At 38.1% G+C, this 17,899-nt stretch overlaps 1 protein-coding gene across 1 annotated transcript in view; it reads right to left on the bottom strand.

Annotated features, from left to right (window-relative positions):
• LOC139733523 (uncharacterized) overlaps nucleotides 1-17,899 on the bottom strand; it is a 666,293-nt gene that overhangs the window by 231,547 nt on the left and 416,847 nt on the right. The window contains exon 7 of the mRNA XM_071644333.1: nucleotides 12,965-13,171. Within this exon, the coding sequence (XP_071500434.1) occupies nucleotides 12,965-13,171 (207 nt within the window). The remainder of the gene's footprint in view (nucleotides 1-12,964; nucleotides 13,172-17,899) is intronic.

Raw genomic sequence — 17,899 nt, forward strand, 5'->3', positions numbered from 1 at the left:
GCTCACACTGATTTTGTGCGAGGACTGAAAATAAGTGAAATGGGTCAACCTAGCTGAGCTTGACTTTTTCATATTTTCTGAAAGAGCGGGTCTTCTTCTACATTATGCTAAAAATTTGTATTATAAAACGGGCAGGAAAGTGTGTTTTTTTAGCAGTTTATCTCGAACATTTTTGGTGGAATAGTGTGATTATGTGTGTCTTTAGAATCCCTTTTTCATTTCTGGAAAACCTTGTCCACACTCTTCACTTTCAACTCTAATAACCTCTCAAAAATTAGTGCTACTGCTTTGAAAGTTGGCATTAATTATGGACAGAATGTGTTAATGAGGCATGCTTAATTTCAGTTTAATCTAATAATCTCTTCATTGTTGTTAGTCTGGTGGTTTACTTCCTGTTTTATGTCCCATTCATCGCACAGCCAGCACGGTTTGGTAAAGATTAAGTGCTTGAAGAGACACTGTACTTCAGAGCCTCTTTTCTCAGTTCACACTTTTCCTGAGTTTGTGCTTTCTTTCCACTATTTAGATAGGTTAGGAGAGTCCATTTGATTTGAGTTATACATCATTTTAAAGCTTAAAGTCTGCTCTTTCAGAATATGGTCTTAACTAAAAATTCATGTCTGGCGACTTTTTGTTTGTTTTGAGGTGCAGGGTCACATATGAAACATACATTAATCCGTGACAGCATGCAACATTAAGTTCCGTACATGAATGAAGTGAAAGAGCTCAGGAAATGATCAGCTTGCTATTCTGTTCATCGAAAATTTAAAAAAACCCAGGTATACAAACAATCGCTAAATTATTACCGAAGGATGGCAAAGGCAAGCAAAGAGTTATCACTGAAAACCAGATTGATCTTACTCGTGAAGATGGAATCCTCCTCTTCCACATAGTGAATTGCATCAGGTTCAAATATCGTCATTGTATTTCATACATTTTATAGGCCTTAGTGGTGAGCAATTTCGAGCAGATCATGTGTTTCGATCGGATTGATTAGATTCGAATTGACTTTGCTCTCCTATAGGAGTGTAAATCCACTTTCAAAGGAATGAGCCCATCCCCGAAACTGGACCCGAAACTATCAAAATGGAAGGCATCCATGTGACCTTCAAGAAACAGAAAGAGTGACCACTTAACTGTATCATTAGTGTATGTTAACGCGGCATATATATTACTTATATAAGATGTTCAAAAATCATTACATCATGAATTATAATATACAAAAGGCGACAATGTCACAGTACTATTAAATGCGGTATCTACAGTAACAGCTGTGAGGTAAAATTGTCACATTTTAAGGCAAATTTGTCTCTCCACAACAATGTTCACCTTCTAAACACACGGTAGCCCTTCATATCAAAAGACAGTCTGAAGCAGCAATAATGTTATCATATATTTTTTCATGCATATGCAGCTCTTCATATTCATGCATATGCAGCTCTATTTAAAAAACTGCCTAAAACCGTCAATATATCTTGCAACGAAATTGATCATACCACACTTAAACCAATCATTTGTTCGATCTTTTTTTATAATTATTATACAAATATTTGTCCTGGTGTCATTGGAGGACTTTAGTCAGGTATGCCTAGAGCGTATACTGACAATGAAATATATTCCCGGTCCTATGTGCCAAACAAATGCTGTTCCTAAGATCCTATGTGCAATGTGATGTATAATCCTTGTGTTCTGCCCTCGATCTTAAACATCTCCAGCGAGTATTACAAGTTGTTTTTTTCTTTGATTTTTTAACACAAAATTCATCTCTTCAACAATAATTCGAATATCTCTTTAAAGTTGAAGTCACAATACTGTACAAAACCACCACCAACAACATCAACAACGAAGAATCCAGAGTCAATAATGAATTAAGTCTGTAATAACTTTCCAACAACTTTTGAGTAATATTGGCATCGCAATTACATATTTCGTAAAAAAGATTTCTAAGAGTTAATCTACAAAGTTTAACGATGGAGTGAGTACAGGATACATGTTTACATAGTTACGTGCGTACGTACTGTATTCGGGGACAGCAATGTTTTTCGTAGTAAGTCTACTGGCAGCGCATAATAGGTCTTCATCCGAACAAGTTGCTATTCTTCACAATGTAATAGTTAAGATAGCTCTCTCTCTCTCTCTCTCTCTCTCTCTCTCTGTGTTTGTCTGTCTGTCTACGTCTGTGTCGTGTAGAAATACAGAACTTAATTTTGATAGAAAGAAATTTAAAAAAACACCTGATGGAATGCCGATATTCACCTTTGATAGCATAAGAAATCTGGTCGTCCATACATGTGGTCTATACAAGGTATAATCATGTTATTACTATAATTCAACATATGAAATTCAAAATATTCTGTTCATGAAGCAAAATAAGAGCAATTACAGAAATACACCATAAAAGACTATGAGACATGAGTCCCATATATACATGAGAAGTATATTACAGAAGCTCTCATACATAATCAAAGCGATATCCATTCCTATTCATACAATCATAATCATCACTAACACCATTTACATAGCGTACACAAACAATCCAAAACAGCATACATGTAGTTAATGACATGTTTAAAAATCATGATACCATTTTTTTTTCTCTATATGAGCTGATATAATAAAACAAAGAAATAGCTTGCTATACTCGCTACTTACTCAGAGTGTGCGCATTGTTACTTTTTTTGAGTATACTTGTACTCTTGCTTTCTGTATCCTGAAGCCCATAAATCATTTTTTCGACTCAAATACAAAGTATTTGGAAATGAAACATTAGAAAGAGGGAAGAAAAAACAAGTGGAGCAAACACATGATACAGAGTTGTTTCTACAAGACTGATCAACAAGGATCATGTTGACTTGATCGGATTGATTAGATTCGAATTGAATTTGTTCTCCTACAGGAGTGTTAACCCACTCTCAAAGGAGTGAACCCAAACCCCGAAGTTGGATCGGTACCACATCAAAATGGAAAGCATACATGTGGGCTTCAAGCCCCAAGGACAGCAAGGATGTCCACTCAACTGTATCATTAGTGTTAGTTAACGCGGCATAGATCAGATGTTCAAAAATCAATACGACATGAAGTATTATCTACAGAGGGCGGTAATCTCACCGTATTAATGCGGTATCCACGAGCTGTGAAGTAAACCTGTCACATTGTAATGCGAAATTGTCTCACCAGAACAATATACACCTTTTGAACACACAATAGCCCTACATATCGAAAGACGGTCTAAAACAGCAATAGTGTTATCATTTTTTTTTCATGCATATGCAGCTCTATTTCAAACTGCCTGAAACCATTAATATGTCCTACAACAAAATTCATCGTACCAAACCGAATACATTTTTTTTTAACGCCAGCGTCTATAACAACGACAATGGTGACAACCAAAACCAATCTAATCGAATTAGTTTTTATTACACGAATATTTGTTCGTGTATCATTGGATGACTTTTGTCAGGTATGACTAGAGTGTAAACAATAAGATTATACTCCCGGTTCTATGTGCCAGAATGATATTGTGCCAAAGCTCCTATGTGTAATACAATACATCATCGAGGTGTAATGCCCTTGTTTTTCAACGTCTCCGTATTACAAGGTTTCTTTTTTTTTAATTTCCTTTGTTAACACAAAATTACTCTCTTCAACAGTAATCTGAATTTCTCTTTTCAGTTGAAGTCGCAATATTGTGCAAAATACATAAAACAAATGATCAAGAGTCAATACGAAATAATTCTAAAATAAATATCCTACAACTTAGGAGGAATATAGGCATCGCAATCACATATTTTGTAACAGAAATTTCTAGACTTAATCTATAGGTTTTTCGACGGAGTGAGTATAAACAGCATGTTGATGTACCTGCGTACGTACCTTATTCGAGGATAGCAATGGGAATCTTAGTAAATCCATAGACGTCATCCAAACAAGTTACTATTCTTCACAATGTAATAGTTATGAACGTCGTGTGTGTGTGTGTGTGTGTGTGTGTGTGTGTGTGTATGTTTGTGTGTGTGTGTGTGTGTCTGTATATCTGTCTGTGTCTGTGTCGTTTAGTATAGAACTTGATTTCGGATGGATTGCCAATATTCACCTTTGTCAGCATGATAAATCTGGTAGTGCATGGTGCCCACATAGGGTATTATCATCTCATTATTACTATTCAACGTATAAAAATCAAAATATTCTGTATACATCAACCAATGTAAGAGCAATAACATAGATAGTTCATAAGAGACCACGTACAGTAAAAGTATATTACAGATGTTCACATGCACAATTAAAGCGATATCCATTCCTATTCATACAATTATTATTTCACTGTGAACAACACTAAAATTTAATACAAGATACAAGAGAGCATGATACCATTTTCCCTATATGAGTTGAAAGAACAAAACAAATAAACCGCTTGCTATACATGCTAGTACTCACTCAGAGAGTGCGTATTGTTATTTTTCAGTATACTATGCTAGTACTCTTGCTAACTGTATCCTGTGATGAAAATCATATCAGATTTAGATGTTATTCATTATTTTCGAATCAAATACAAAGTGTTTGCAAACACTATAATGAAGAAGAAAATAATTAAGACAAGTAGAGAAAACGCATGAAATAGATGTCTCTTCAAGACTGGCCAACAAGGTTTGTCATTCAACCATGCATGATGACATCTCAACAAGGTACTATCACGTGTCAGCAGTGTCTCCAGCTGGTAGTCTCTGCGTGTTTTTCAACTTTCAGCGGTACATAAGAGTACGTCTCAGTTTAATTAATATAGAGCTCTCACATTTCTGTTGTTAATGTTTTATCTCACTGCGGCTCTCTAAAAACAAAACTGATGTGGGGTTGTTAAGTGCGTAGGTTCTTCATTAGATTTTGTTTTCATGCAATTTCATAGCATAGACACTAATGTCCTTCCTCGTTTTGTTCCCGAATTTTAAATCTTGGTTCAATGTCTTTCTTCTTCGGGACCACCCACCCCCCCCCCCCCCTCATTCGGACTTGGTTTATCATTCTCCAAGACACACCATGGGGCTACTCTAAAAGTAGCTCCATGGACAGATCACGGCCAACCACTTGGTGGAAGATTGCACGCTTCATTGCCTGGAAGGTGGATGGATTGCCCTCTGCAACCTCACCCCTGCTGCCAGGTCCTGGCTGAAAGACGCAGCCTTTTAATAGTGATACCGCATATAGGACAAAAGAGGACATATTAGAAAGACCATAAGTAAGAAGATGATTCCAAAGAACTTTGTGTCTCCTCTTTTTAGGATGTTTAGCCTTGGTTTGTTGCCCTCTCCTGCATTGATTTCTTCCTCTTGCACGTGTCCTTTCTTGTCCTGGTCCTCTCAAGAAACCAACTCCTCGAAGAGTAACATAATAGTTATCAATAGTAACTAATAGTATCATGCTTCCTTAGTTGTTTGTCTCAGATTCGTCCGGAGCTAGCGAGTTTTCTTGCCCAGAACCTTGATCTGTTTCTTGGCTCCTCTCGTCTTCTGAGCTGCTGTCATAACTCCTGGTGTCTGTTGGAGAGTGAGAGGAGAATTCAATAGAAAGACAATTTTCCAAGGTAGTAGAGGATTGGGTGATGTTTCTCTGATCCAAATGAGTGACCGCCCAGTTCGAAATCTTCCAAAAGTAGGCTAAAACAAATTTCCGCATTTGTACTTAATAACAGTGTCAGTACTAAGCTATAAAATTATCTATAGCTAATGGTCCAGTAAAACTTTGATATCTCTATTTCAGTTTCGTCATAAGCCGCAAAATTTTGATATTTGACGATCAACCCAAAGGACATATCATTTTTGGTCCATTGAAGAAATTGTAATCAGTGACCGTTTATGTGGTTTTAGTCTGGGCCGTTACATAAATGTATACAACGCGCGGTTAGCGAATCCTTAGGGCGCGTCCACACCGAGCACGGTACGAGAAACAGGCCGGGATTTTTATTTATTTATTTATTTTTTTTTTTGGCTATGGCGCCTCAAAAGGAACCATGTCTGGTTCAGTTAAAAAAAAAGAAAGAAATTCGCAACAAAATCATCCGAAACGTCATTCTTATGACTAAATCATGAACAACAAAATAAACAGTAGAAGATCAATTCTGTAACAGATTTGGCGGGGAAGTTATGTTGAAACAGAACCAGACATAGTTCCTTTTTGGCACAACATTGCAAAAACCCGGCCCGTTGCCCGTACCGTGCTCGGTGTAAACGGGCCTTCATCCTTGCCATTGGTGTTCATTCAATAGAAAGTATTGCGGCAACATCCGAACAGGTTTATCGCCAGTGTACAATTGATCCTTGACGACGTATGCTGCCTACAAATTCTAAAATTAAATTTATTATCCTCGTTTGCGGGAATCTGACAGCGCCTCAGACATTAGATGACTAACTTCATCTTCACCATGTTTTGGCAGCAACGTACGCCGCAAGCTCGCGAAGGGTGAATTGTTTGTGCGACGACATGTAAGGCGCGTTGGTATCAATGCTTCCCGATAGCCTACCATGCCTACGTCTTACCCGAAAACAGAGATGAGTGGTTAAAAACAAATCATCAAGCATTAGGCCTACTTTTGAGACATTTATCACACCTCAACCCCCTAATGTGCAATATTTTTCTTTCACTTCATATCAAATTACTTATTATGTTGGAATTTAAAACATTTCTTTAAGTTCAGTTGGCTTTTGTTTGTTGTGTTTTGGTTTGGTTTGTTTGCTGTATTGCTTTGTTTTGTTTTTGTTTTTTGTCGCTTAAATTACCGATATAACCTTACATTAAATATCTATGTATCAATATGTGATACTACTAAAAGACCCTATCGTATAAGATCAAAGTGTAAAGCAAATTGTTGATGTCCTTAAACTTGCCTCTACATTCTTCACAGCAGATTAATTCTACCTCCCTCTTGTTTCTCCTCACTGTTCACTATTACGTACTGCTGAATATGTTTGAACTGGATTAAGATAAGACGTCATACTCTTGAAAGAATTTCCCATAGTAAATCTCTTCGTTGTTCTTCTTGTGACTTTTTCTCTGCATCCATCCAGATGTCCCACTAAAGGTAATGCTAGGCCATCAATAACTACACTTCATGAATATCACATATATGAATATTAATAATCTCATAATTGAGAGGACAAAAGAATGAGAAAAGGGAAAAGCTAATAACAAAATATATACCTGTATGCCTCTTTGATAAGGACTCAGGAAAGATCTTAATGGCTCGTAATCGATGGTGATGCAGTCCACCTGTAACATGATGAAGATAATCAAAAGGACACATCGTTATCACTATTAACCGATTCTTATTTCTCTGAAAGAAATGGATTCATAGCAACATAGATTCATAGCTACATTAGTTACGTTTAGACGACAAACCTTAACCTCGAGGATAGGAAACCTCGATGTTAAGCTTGTAGCTAGGAACCGTGAAGACACATTCGTAGTTAGCTAACGTCGAGGTTAGCTCGATGTTAAGAGCCACGAAATATCTTATGGTTAGCGCTCTAACCACGAGGAGTGGGGGTCCCCACTCGTAGTTAAGCGATGTGTGGACACAAAAATCAACGCACTGAAAGAGGCAGGAATTTAACCTCGCAGTGTAGACGCACGTTGAAGTTAACCTCTAGTTTAGGGCTTGTCATCTGAACGTAATTATTGTCGGATGGGCAATGATAAAAATTAATGTGATTTATAATGATGATGCTTCAAATAATTATGATGTTTTTATTTTGAATTTTCTTGTGTGAGTAGTCATATCACTGTGCCAGACAAAATATTAAATGAAAACATCATTGCTCTCTCAACGGCTTCACTTTCTGCAATAAATTGCAATATCATCTCCAAGACAGTTGTGATATACTCCCCTCCCCTCCCTCACAGTGAGCAAATTAAAATAACTGATTCTTACTTTACAGCGAAAAGCCAGTGAGGAAATTGTCGTGAAGAATGTATTTGGCAGTAAAACGCAGTTGAGATCGGCCCGTGTAAGATTGGGCAGACGACACAGAAATTCAGCCAAGTTTGCTGCTCCTGACTCTGAGACTAAACTGTCGTCCCTTCTGAATTGTTGAAAGGAAAGTTCGCTGATCTGTAAAGGAAATAAAAACAAAAACAGAAAACTACAAACGACGCTGTGATGGCGACTGGTATGCCTCCGCAATATCGCATGGTTCTCCGAATAGGTCTAGATAATAATCTTCGCAATTTGAGACGGTAGTTGACTGGCCAAAAAAAAGAAAAGAAAATGACATGACATGACATGACATGACATGATATGACATGACAAGACTGTCACAAATGTTTTGAGAGTTTTCTGTCCTTGACCTAGGTCCCATTTCTGTTTCATTTTTTTTTTTTTTAATGAAATGAAATGTTAAAAAAAAAACATTTAATTTTATGTTTGTTCTTACACAAATTCAAAACGATCAATGTATTACAAAAATGCATACTTCATATAAAACTAATAGTTATTCAAAATAATTGCGTTAATGGAAAAGAGGGACCTACGTAAAAAAAAAAATAAATAAATAAACAAGCTTGTATAAATGAGGGCCACTCAGTACATTGAACTGATATTACAATTTCATTAAATGGATAAATTGGTTTTAAGATCAACTTGTTGGGAATACGTTCCAGCATTTTAATCCTCGATACCTGACATTTGACTGCTTGACATCAAAATTCCCCAGAAAATCATTGACAGACAGTGTTATACAGACCGATTCTGAGAGGCGTTCTGTGTATTATGGCCCTCTAGGGCAGCGCCATTATTGCGGTGTTCACGCCTTTAGGAAGCAAGCTCGTCATAATATGAAGAAACCAACATTAACCAAGACAAATGTTGAAGCCTGAATCATGTTTTATACATGTATTCCTCGCAATGATCAACGATCCACTCCAGCAGACACCTTTAGAAGAGCATTGGAAATGCGTAGATGACGTGACCATTGCTGAGAATAAGAAATTCAACTCTGCAAGTGTTGTCCCGGACACACTCAAGGAACTCAGCAAGTGGTGTGCCAAAGCGGAGATGAAACTCAACCCTTCGAAATGTTAAGTGATGCCGGTCGCGTTTACCAAAACACCACTCCCATCCCTCAAGCTTAAGCTGAACGACAATGTATTGGAATAAAATGATAAACAAGGTCAAGCTCCTTGGTGTTCCTATTCAAAGTAATCTTCGTTAGGATTTGCGTGTCGACGACATTGTCAAGCGAGCTGCAAGGAAGCTCTACGTACTCCGCGTTATGAAACGATACAGGGCGCCATCTGAAGACCTACTAACCATCTTCACTAGCTACATCAGACCAGTCCTAGAGTATTGTGTACCAGTGTGGTATTCATCCATGACAATACTAATGAACAAAGTAACCCCATCGAAAAAAGAGCGCTCCGTATAATTTTGGGTAATAGGTATGAATCATATAAGGAGGCCTGTGTCATGTGCAACATTACTTCCCTCTGTGATAGAAGAGATCAGTTGTGTCTGAGGTTCGCTGCCTCACTCTATGCGAGGTTTCCAGACTGGTTCCCGCCGACAGAGAGCAGCTACAGAGCCCTAAGACATAGCAACAAACTCAGGGAGATCAAGTGCAGGACTGAACGTTACAGGAGCAGTGTAAATGCCTTATTTAACAAGTAAATTCATCTTGAGATTGGTTGTTTAAAGTTTTCAAGTGGTACTTGTATTGTACAGATTATTTTATGATTGTTCTGTGTTCACATTATAACTCACAAGGTATATAATTCACAGACATTTAAATATGTTTGCACATTGATAAGTTGCAGGTTGATAAGGTTGAATACTAAAAGAATTTCATATGATCTTTATTTTACAGTTACCGTAATTTTCAATATAACACAATGTGAAGACAGAATATCATTATATTATTAACATATCTTTCGGTTATTGTATACCAGTCAGTGTGATAATTTCTGATAAATGTATACCTTGAATTAAAATTAAGCTGAAGCTTGTTTGTTTCAGTTCTTAATATGTTTTTGTATATCCTGATTACACCTCCTTTTTGCAACGTCCTTTAAAACCTTTCTCTCTCCCACCCTCCCCCTCCCCGCCTCCCACTCACCCACTCACTTTCTTTTTATCTCTCTCTCTCTCTCTCTTTTCTCCAGTTTCATACTATGTTCTACAACCTAGACGGGCATTACGTACATTAAATAAAAATGACTAAAATGTGATATGAATTTGGTTTCGCGTGAGTTGAAGGGGCTCTAATCTTTTCTTTGTGTGTGTGTGTGTGTGTGTGTGTGTGTGTGTGTGTGTGTGTAAGTCTCTAGAATTATTATCAAGCATTCTAAAAATCACAGTCAGCAATGCAGTCATCTCTCCACATGTATTATGTTTTAATCAAAGTATGTCGTGCTTGGGGTGGCAGGATCAGATAACGTACAAATTTTGTATATGCAATGTCATTAATGTTTGGCCGAGGCACCCATATACAGTGAGATGTTTGTTTGTTTGTTTGTTTGTTTTCCTTTGGCATGCCATGGTGACCTTATATTGGGGTTGGGGCAGCTGAAACTTGAACGGGACATCGCTTGACTAATTGCCTGACCAATAGTCTGAGAAAGTCATTTATACCAAAATTTGAGATACAAGGTCTTGTCGCCCCAGCGACGATATGGTACTGTGATGTATTTTTCATACAATATAATCCGATTTATAAATGCGGGATGGATGCTTATTCTTCAGTAATCACAAACTTTTCGCATATTTCTAACGACATTTTATGATAAATGGTTACATATGATTATATTCCTCTTACTGATGTTATTGCAATTTGGATTATAGTGTAAACGAATTAGTGTTCTATTGTAAAGTATTATTCTCAGCGTAACAATTAACGATAATTGTAATTCGGAAGTTTGTTTCAGGTCTCAGTTTAGTTTTGAGACATTTCTCCCCACTTTTCTCTCTCCCCGTCTCCCTCTTTTCCTTTCTCTCTCTCTCTTCCTTTCCCCCTCTCCCCCCCCCCTCTCTCTCTCTTTCTCCCTCTCTCTCTCTACTAGTATCTCCCTCTCCACACACACTCTCTCTTTTTCCCAACTTCACACTTGGTCCTGCAGTTTTCATGGTCATTTGACGTGCATTATGTGCAACGAGCAAAATGAGTTTAAGCATCTGACTTCAGTATTGGCGTAGGTTTGATTTGATTTGTTTAATATTTTGTATGTTTTTGTTATCAAGTATAATAATTTGGAATAGATACACATGTGGATGTACATGACATGGCCATTATTTATGATAAAAAATTGCTTTCATTGTGCGATATTTAACCCTGATATTTTTTTGTGTGTTTTTCTTTTTTATGCATCTTTTTTTTTCCTTTTACCTCAATGTTCTCACATTCACTCTCGTAAAATGTCTGCAATTCAGCCTGCGGGCTGCTATGGATGTTGTCCAATAAAAACATATTTGTTTTCATCATTATCTATGTACATGTGTATAGATTCCAATCCTACTACACAAGATCAAACCATTGAAAACAATTTACAGACAAATTTTAATCATGTCTTCTCCTTCTTTTTCTTCTCTTGGTTTAAGTCTGCCTCTTTCAAAAGATGAAGATTCTTGCAGACTGTGTTATTTACATTATAATACTGTTTATTTAAAGATATTTATAAGCACACATTATGGAGAACAAAGACAGACTAGCCAGTGTGATGAACCGTTAGCCGGTTACGGAATGCTCCCACAGATGGCGCTGCAGCGGTTTTCAAGGACAGAGAATTCCAGCTCCTTACTGTTATCGGAAAGGACGAATGGCGATGTGATTCAGTTTTCTAGTGTGGTATATGATAGGAATGTGGTTGGGTGGCTCTTGTCAACTGGGTAACCTTGTGATATTATAGTCCTGTGCCGGGAGATGAGTAAGCTTATTGTATATTTTGTGCATGATTGTTAGCCTGTTCCAGAGTGGTCCAATCAAGGTTTTGCAGCATTAGAGTGACTCCTGAGGTATTATGGTAGCGATTCAAAGTGAATCTCGCTGCTCTTCTAGGGACCATCTCCACTTTATAGTGGATTAGGTTCACGAAAAATGGATCCCAAACACAGCTGAAGCGCACTCTTCAATTGGTCGAACGAATGTGTTGTATTAGCTGTGGCTTTGACATCAGCGGATTTTAAGAGAAAATTGCGTCTTAGAAATAAAAGGACGTTATTGGCTTTATTGACAGTATTGTTGATGTGTTGGGTCCACTTCAAATCAGAAGTGATGGTTACACCCAAGTACTTCACGAATTCAACAGATTCAAGACGGGCGTTGTTCAGATGATAAACGAGTTGCACTGGTTTTCTTTGCCTGGAAACTGTCAAAATCTCGTATTTATTTTCGTTCATACATAGAAAACAGCAGAAAAGTAGTGTCTTTCAATATACTAAATTTATCATCAATCAAAGGGGCTTAAACACTACACAATAGTCATGTAAATTGTCTTTTATTATATGTGCCTCGAAATCATGGGTCATTGTTTTCGCTTGTGTGTAAGAGTACATATGTTTGTATCCGTATGTACTCTGATTAGGGTGTGATTGTATATGTGTGTGTCTATGTTTTGGGGTTTTTTGTGTATGTGTGTGTTTGAGTGGATGGAGTACACGTGTGTTGTTACTCCTTGATGTGGAAAAAGTGAAAAATCAATAACCAAAGAAATCACATTAGAAAAGATATGGGATGAATTTGAAGGAAATTCAACGAAAATGATCGCTAAAATTCGAATTGGAAATAACGAGAATGATTGAAAAGACTTAGTTCACAAACAGTCAACAAGAGATGAATTAGAATCTATTACTGGCATATTTTAGAATTTTCGGGCAATATGGTACTACAAAACCAAAGGAAAAACAAATAATACAATGTCAGTCATTTGACAAAAGAAGGGCACTGTTACACGCCATAAGCAATTAGTTCAATAATTAAAGATGACTTACCTGACAGGATGATGCTGAGGCGGCGGCTGCTGAGAGGAAATCATCGGTCAAGTAGGGACAACGCAGACTGAACTTCGTAAGATTTGGCAAGGCACACACCATTTGGACGAGGTCTCCTCCAAGTGATGATTGATATTGAGAATCGTCACGAGATTGAGATTTAGAATCACCAATGACTCTGCGAAAATCAAACACCAGATCGCGAATCTGTTGAGAAACAAGGAGCAAAAAAAAAGCAATTCTTCTGAAGGACTGGATACATTTGTACGTGCATAAGACCAATAATTGATTTGTAGAAAAAGAAGCCTGGGAAATGTCTTGATGGTTTACAAATATTTTAGTCATGGAAAGAAGGCCAAAATGATGTCTATTTTATCAAAATCTGCTCCCTGTCCTATTTCACGACACCATTTGCAGTTTGTGACTGGACAATGTTCCTACTATTCTATACCATGTAAAATATTAAGACATTGACCACAAATTTAGTAATTGAGTATATAAATATAAGAACGACCAAAGTCCATGGAAGATCATTTCGAGTAAACTAAAAAAAACTTCATATCTTTTTTATTTGTCCAATAATATTCTATTTAACTGTGATGGGAAGGCAACATTGTATATACAAATTAGAACATATATTATTATGGCAATTAACATTTACATTAATTGTGGAGAGGCCATTTTGTGTGGTGGACTTGGGTCGTTCTTTGATTCATATGGACTTGGGTCGTTGTTTGATTCATATACATGATATTCTGCTATAGAGATGGGAGAAGGATGAGAGAGGGCGCTATTATATGAATGTAAGAATGACCCAAGTCCTTCATTCTTACATTAATATAAGATTTAACTCATTCATTTCAGGCACTTCCGGGGGTAATTAGGATTTATCATTTACACACAAGATGAGTCCATGCATAAGCTACAATTTCCAATGTCAAACTAAATTTGGCCAAAAATTGGACTTGGGTCGTTCTTATATTCATATACTCAATTCAATCCACTTTTATATAAAATGTGTAAGTTAAGATTGGAATATTGCCAATGACTGTTTGTTTGTTTGTTTGTTTGTTTGTTTGTTTGTTTGTTTGTTTGTTTTATCTCCGAACTAAAAAAAAATAATGTTTCACATAAAAAGATCAAGTAAACAATAAACGGAGGGTGAGTACAGCCAGTGGTTCAAGTATAAGAGAGTACGTTTATTCTGTTTATTCCATTTCCGTATAATCTATCTCCTCAAACTAATAATGTGATCTGATACAATAGTACGAACGTACTTAAGTTAATATTATTTGGGTCAAGAGTGGTCGTACGTAAACGATGAGATAGCAGTTAATCATGGCGGTAAGAGAGGTATGAGAGACGGAGAGAGGGAGAGAGAGAAAAGATAAAAGTGGTTCCCAGAAAAAAAAAAGAAAAAAACGGGAGATGTGAAATATCGTCGTTTCGACTTCCAAAAAGGCAAAAGGTCAGGTGACAGATCTCGTTCTTTTTTATTGTATTCGCTTCAGAGTAAAACATTCATTTCAACTGAAGTACCCTTACCAAGGGTTTACAGATGAAGAAGACTAGTTACTAATAACCTTAGTTCTGTCACAATGTTGTCGATCTGCTAGAAATAGAAATAAAAATCCTTTTATCTTTTAAGAAAATCATGAATTGCCTAAACAGTTTTCACGTATATGGTCTTCTATGACCCCAACAGCAAAGGACGTATATTACATACCTGACAGGATGATGCTAAGGCAATGGCTGTTGAGAGTAAAACATCGGGCAAGTATAGATACGCACAACTTCGTCCAGTCATACATACATATGCCTAATTTCATTAGTATATCTCAAACGGTTCTCAAGTTATGCTGTCCAAACACAATAATACGGACGGACGGACAACCCGAAAACATAATTATGCCTCCGGCCGCGGCTACACTTTGTGATGAAAGGACTAAAAAATGTTTTAAATAGGAAGTATGTCGGATGGAACATAAATGCGAGAGAACAGTGCTTATGAAAAAAAAAATGTATTTGCATTTCAAGCCATGGATGTCAAATGATTTTTTTTTTTGACTAAGGTTTGATAAAAACAACCTCTCCCCTCTGTCGTAATCCAGGATACCATTTTAGCAAAGAGAGCAGAAGAAGTACATAATTCACAAGGAGAATATCGCTAACTTTATGGTTTAATGCATTTAAAGCGTGTGAATTAATATAAGAATATCAACATTGTGTCATGTTATCGATATGGTATGGGGCAAGTGGACTCATGGGGACATTTCTGATCAGCTAATGATCTGTTGCTGGATCTAGAATACCATTATAGGTAGGCCTACCCTGTTTTAATTGTTTTCAAAAGCAAATAAAAAGGACAAGGAGTGTCCAGACCAAGCCATCTGACACTTGAATGACCCATTAAATCCAGTTAGCTATATATCATTCCCCATCTGAGGTCTCATCAAACTTCATTTTCCTCTTTATTATGTTTCCTTAATGTTGTTGTCAGCATTTTATAACCACGTGTTGTGATACAAGGATCGATATGCATAATAATAACATCTTTGAGGGTTGAATCAATAAGACTTCACCCACTTTGGGGTCAAGAAAGGTCTCGTATAAAGCATGTAAAATTCGCCACAGCGCTAAGTACTCATGGCTATAGGGGAAGAGAGAGGTGGATTAAGTTCAATTATCTTATTTTGTTTCATTTTGTGCAGCAGTAGAATCACAGGATATCCCTCATTCTAGGAACTAATAAATGCCACCGAGAGATCATTTCTTCATTTTAAAAAAATGACAATTTTTTTAGGGTCCAAGAAGACAACAAGAGACCCGCGGGTCTAGCGCTCACCTGAGTATCGCAAGTTCACCTTTCACGCGGTCACTAATCTAAATTATTCACAGCTCTACCAAAATTTGACCAGGCATTCTCAAGTAGAAGATGAAAATGTACAATAAGGGCCAAATTTTTTAAGATTCCTTAATTTAGGGGGATTGGGGTCCCCTGGGGCCCTCTGGGTTGGGCATGGTGCCCATTTTGATAAATTGAGATCCTGACCCCCTAGGGATGCTACCTGCCAAGTTTGACGAAAATCCATTATGAGGTTTTCAGGAAGAAGATGAAAATGTACAATTCAGGCCCCCATTTGGACCTTCCTAACCACCCACCCCTGCCCCCCAAATGGGCACCCCTGGATCTCCTATGAACAAACTTGAAACTACAGTCATTAATGAACTCACTCATAGTATTTCATCTTAGCTCTATAACTTCTAATTCTAGAGAAGATTTTTAAAGATTCTTTCATTTTGGGAGTTTGGGCCCCCTGGGGGCCTCCTGGGTGGGGCATGGTGCCCATTTTAACAAATTGAGATCCTAATCCCTTAGGGATGCTACCTGCCAAGTTTGGTGAAAATAGGTAATGGGGTTCTCAAGAAGAAGATAAAAATGTACAATTTAGGCCCCATTAGGACCCCTCCTCACCCCCCTCCCCTGGGTCACAAGGGGGGCACCCCTGATTCTGCCATGAACAAACTTGAAACTACAGTCATCAATGTACTAACTCATAGTATTAACTTAGCTCTATCACTTCTGGTTCTAGAGAAGAAGATTTTTACAGATTCCTTAATTTTGGGGGGTTTGGGCCCCCTAGGGGCCCCCTGGGTGGGGCACGGTGCCCATCTTAACAAATTGAGTTCCTAACCCCCTAGGGATGCTACCTGCCAAGTTTGGTGAAAATGGGTCATGGGGTTCTCAAGAAGAAGATGAAAATGTACAATTTAGGCCCCATTAGAACCCCTCCCCACCCCCCTCCCCTGGGTCCCAAGGGGGGCACCCCTGATTCTGCCATGAACAGACTTGAAACTACAGTCATCAATGTACTAACTCATAGTATTAACTTAGCTCTATCACTTCTGGTTCTAGAGAAGAAGATTTTTACAGATTCCTTAATTTTGGGGGGTTTGGGCCCCCCTGGGGGCCCCCTGGGTGGGGCATGGTGCCCATTTTAACAAATTGAGTTCCTAACCCCCTAGGGATGCTACCTGCCAAGTTTGATGAAAATCGGTCTTGGGGTTTTCAAGAAGAAGATGAAAATGTAAAAAGTTTACGCACGACGGACGACGGACGACGGACGACGGACGACGGACGACGGACGACGCACGACGCACGACGCACGACGCACGACGGACGCCGGACGAAGGGCGATCGCAATAGCTCACTTGAGCCTTTGGCTCAGGTGAGCTAAAAAAGGAATAATTGAGATCTTGTCTTGTCGAAAGGAGGCCGGTTGTATTATCTCGTTTTCTTGATATCCCTTAATTCTGTTTATTTCCAAAAAATAAACTATGAAGCAGAAGTGTCGTACCAGAGCTACCAAGTCTCACGCATTCTGCGTGAGACTCAAGCATTTAGGGCCTGTCTCACGATCTCACGCAGGGCACCCATTTTTCTCACGCATCGTGTGAAGTCTGCAATTTGTGCCAATAATAAGGAGCATAGCTCAAAGGATTCAAGTGATAGTTGCAATTGAAGGTATATTTCCCTTTTGTCTTTCAAAATTAGTAAAAAATAGTCACGTAAGTATGCACCAGATCGCATTATTAAGAGCTAATAATTCAAAAAAGCTCTCTACCATGGGAGGGGTGACACCCTCCTCGTTCGCCGCGCATGCGCGCGAGCGCCGAAACGCCGAGTCATGAAAATCTCACTCATAAAAGTTTTTTGAACTTGGCATCTCTGCCGTACCTGTTCTTTCTTTCATAATGAATTGAGGGTTAACCCTATTAAGCCCAAGCTATTTTGACCCCTCGCAGGCCCAAGGGGGGGGGGGGCACATTGTGCCCCCCCCCCCTATATAACTTTTTTATTACTTGATGTATCATCGTCATATTTGGCACGTAAGTAGAGTAACTCATACTCTACATGACTGTACATTTGAATTT

The sequence above is a fragment of the Diadema antillarum genome, unplaced genomic scaffold, assembly GCF_040938485.1.
Source record: "Diadema antillarum isolate AM-2024a unplaced genomic scaffold, OU_Dant_1.0 seq00000481_RagTag, whole genome shotgun sequence".
In the NCBI taxonomy this organism is placed as follows: Eukaryota; Metazoa; Echinodermata; class Echinoidea; order Diadematoida; family Diadematidae; genus Diadema; species Diadema antillarum.